Here is a 3,475-nt window from a genome sequence, read left to right on the forward strand (position 1 = left end):
CATGAAAATGAACTGCAGCAGGCGGAAGATAAAGAAGAAGCAGCAGCAGGAGCAGCAGCAGTTGCTTATGCAGCTCAAAAGTATGCAGCACAAGTGCACAGTTCGATGCATACAAAAGAGGGGGGAATGGGAATGGGAATGGGTAGGAAGAGGGAAAGGGGCTCGGTGATGCGGTGCGTGGCAACGTGTCAGGCAGCATGTTGATGATGTGTTCCCGGTAAAAGAAACCAATTTGCCAGAGCTGTTAAGCAGAGAGCCAACATCAACAACAACAACAACAACAATAGGAAGGTCAATGGAAAGCAGCGCGATAATAAACAAAAGAAAAGGAAGAGCAGAGAAAAGCAGAGCACAAGAGACATCAGCAGAAAAGATTTTGCATGTGCAATTAAGGAAATGTCAGAAATGAACAAAATGAAACTGATATTGGCAAAGGCGAAAATATTAAATTAATAGAGAGAGAAAAATCGAGAGATAGAACAAAGAAGAGAGAGAAAAAAACATTCAAATTAAGTACATTAAAACTTAAAGGAAGAAGACAAAGATATCGATAACATGCAACAATATCGAGATTCCGTCATAAAATCGATTTTCCTTTGATAAAAAATGACAAACAAAATATTACAATTAAGTAGATCGAAGTTAAACTTTTATAGAAACAGATGCCTTTAGCTTTTTCCATTTATTTATGCTTAGAAGTCATTAAGATCGGAGTCTAAATAACCGACTTGGCCAGCGCAATAAGCGAGCCCGTAAAACGCAGAATCTGTCATATAGGAAAATATGCTTATAAGAAAACATAGCACGATTTATAGAGTAGGTCTCCAACGCTAGCCTACCGAAGTGAGCGTCTCCAGAGATGGCGAAAAGAAGGGTATCTTAATAATGAGAACACGCTGAGCTCTGGTGATCAGAAGCAGGGTCATCTTCTGTACACGAACGCTATGGCCATACCAATGGCTGGAAAAGGCGCTCCTCGCCAGATCGGAGCACTAGAGAAATAGGCCGAATAAGACAGATATATCGAATAGGGCGTAAATACGCACCGCCTCCATAACATAGGTGCCACCCAGGCAGTACAACAGGATTTCCGTGAATACAGCACAGGTGTAGACCACATAGACAATAATGCCAACGCCAGAGAACTGATCAAGCGAGAGGAGAGCGAGAAAGAGAGAAAGCGAATTAAGTTTGAGGGAGCAAGAGCAGTTGCCAAGCGCTCACCAGCAGCATATCGACCACACTGCTGCCTATAATCAGGCTGGAGGTGACAAAGTGTCCCAGGGTAATCTCCACCATGACGCCCGACAGACGCTCCGTCAAGTCGGCGACCTCGTTGTGACGATCGACAAGCCGCTCCATCTTGCGCACAATGCGCGTCTCCTCCAGCGGTGTGGGCACCAGCTGGATGCTGTCTACAGCCAGCAATTCGCAGACATCATCGCGCAGAGCATGAAGAAGCACCGTCAGATACAAGCAGAAACCCAGAAAGAAGCCATCGGCGCCCACAAAACATACGACGGTGATGTAGCCATGCCAATGCACCAGCGCGTAGATCAGCGGGTAGAGCGGCAGACGCAACAGCGGATCAGGAAAACTACAAAAGGATCACAAGAGTGCTTCACTAGAAGATACCCACCTAGACCTATACCTAGACCTAGACCTAGACCTAGACCTAGACCTAGACCTAGACCTAGACCTAGACCTAGACCTAGACCTAGACCTAGACCTAGACCTAGACCTAGACCTAGACCTAGACCTAGACCTAGACCTAGACCTAGACCTAGACCTAGACCTAGACCTAGACCTAGACCTAGACCTAGACCTAGACCTAGACCTAGACCTAGACCTAGACCTAGACCTAGACCTAGACCTAGACCTAGACCTAGACCTAGACCTAGACCTAGACCTAGACCTAGACCTAGACCTAGACCTAGACCTAGACCTAGACCTAGACCTAGACCTAGACCTAGACCTAGACCTAGACCTAGACCTAGACCTAGACCTAGACCTAGACCTAGACCTAGACCTAGACCTAGACCTAGACCTGGACCTGGACCTAGACCTTCTACCCACACTCACATCATTTTAAATGGCGTCTCATAGACCCAATCCTTGCCATGCGAGTGCCTTAGTATATTATCCAGTAGATGCCGCACTGAGTAGGAGGTGCTGGTGCAGAAACCGCAGAAAAGGAGCAACGTCGTCAACCGGGTGGCCAGTGTATAGCAATGTCGCTTAGAACCCAGTTTGCGCTCCGATTGCTGCTGTTCCGTCAGCTTTCTAATCCTTTGAATGAGCCACTTGAACTCCTCTCGATACCACCAAATGGCCAACATCTTGAGCAGCGACAATATACTCGAGGCCACCGGACACAGTGCATCCAAGGCGAGGGCTATGTTGTTGGGTATCTGTTGTATGCCATACGCTGCCTCCGCATAGCAGCCATAGGTGAGAATAAAGAAGTTAAAGAAGCTCCAGGCACGCAGCGCCCAGGTGAGCTTCTGCTCCGGATAGAAACCAATCAGACTCAGCGCAAACTTGGGCACCAGAAAATAATGCCGCTCCATGGGATACGAGCTGCTCAGGAAACGCGGCCACATCTGAAAGGCAGCTATTGATTATGTTGCTCCAAGAGGTTCAATCCTTTGCTTTTATACGCCCGCCAGCCGTGGTGCTCATAATTGATGAGCTGGGCGTAATCCGTGCTCGAAGCTCACTAAGTTTTTTCCCAAACCCAAAAACTTGTAACCCGCAATTAGGCAACGTTTAACAATGGGCGTGTCAGAGCTTGCGAGTGTAATTAATATTCAGTTACTAAACGCCCTTTTAAGGAACTTTATGAGACTAGAATAGTTTCGAAGGGTATGCCGAGTAAGTCACATGATTTGTCACTTAAGACTATTATACACAGGTCTAATATTCGATTATAAATTCCGTATATACATATAGTATATAAACTATAGCCCAACTAAAATACATATGAACGTAAAATAAATTAATGCACTCACCAAGCTTCCACGTTTTGCAACACCTGCTCATTTAAGTCTTCTGCTTTTCACTGCAGATCTGCCATTTATCGTTTTACACCTGCTCACACATATGGTATACCGCTTGAATCAAAGCTCAACATCGTTTGGCAGCGACATTTATACTAAAAGCTTTTTTTCGAAAGCTTTCACAGCTTAACTGTGGTCACTCACTCACAAAAAAAAATTAACAAAAAAAACTGACACTTATCACATAAACCATACCGCGCCCCATTACAGGTTCAACTGAAGCCCAACTTCAATGCGCTGTTCTATTTATAGCGCAGGCTCTTCTTCTTTCAATCGTGAAGACTCACTGCACTGCGCTGCCGTCAGAAGCTGCTGATCTGCCCTTATTACTGAGTTTAGGCATAACACACACACATACACACATACGTCACGAGCTCAGGCATTTGATTGACTTTTGTTTAAGCTCTCCCACACAC

The 3,475-nt window shown here is 45.6% G+C and overlaps 1 protein-coding gene across 1 annotated transcript; it reads right to left on the bottom strand.

Moving 5' to 3' along the window:
- Window positions 1-715: 715 nt before the first annotated feature.
- On the bottom strand, window positions 716-2,779 carry Or24a (Odorant receptor 24a). Its single transcript, XM_064684800.1, has 5 exons — window positions 2,083-2,779; window positions 1,225-1,597; window positions 1,047-1,145; window positions 840-992; window positions 716-766 (listed from the first exon to the last, which is right to left on the bottom strand). The coding sequence occupies exons 1-5, from the start codon at window positions 2,601-2,603 to the stop codon at window positions 716-718; spliced, it is 1,197 nt and encodes a 398-aa protein (XP_064540870.1). The 5' UTR covers window positions 2,604-2,779.
- Between the last annotated feature and the right edge of the window lie 696 nt (window positions 2,780-3,475).

The sequence above is a fragment of the Drosophila montana genome, unplaced genomic scaffold, assembly GCF_035044405.1.
Source record: "Drosophila montana isolate Dmon_TW-CO22-7 unplaced genomic scaffold, ASM3504440v1 contig_2_1, whole genome shotgun sequence".
Taxonomy (NCBI): domain Eukaryota; kingdom Metazoa; phylum Arthropoda; class Insecta; order Diptera; family Drosophilidae; genus Drosophila; species Drosophila montana.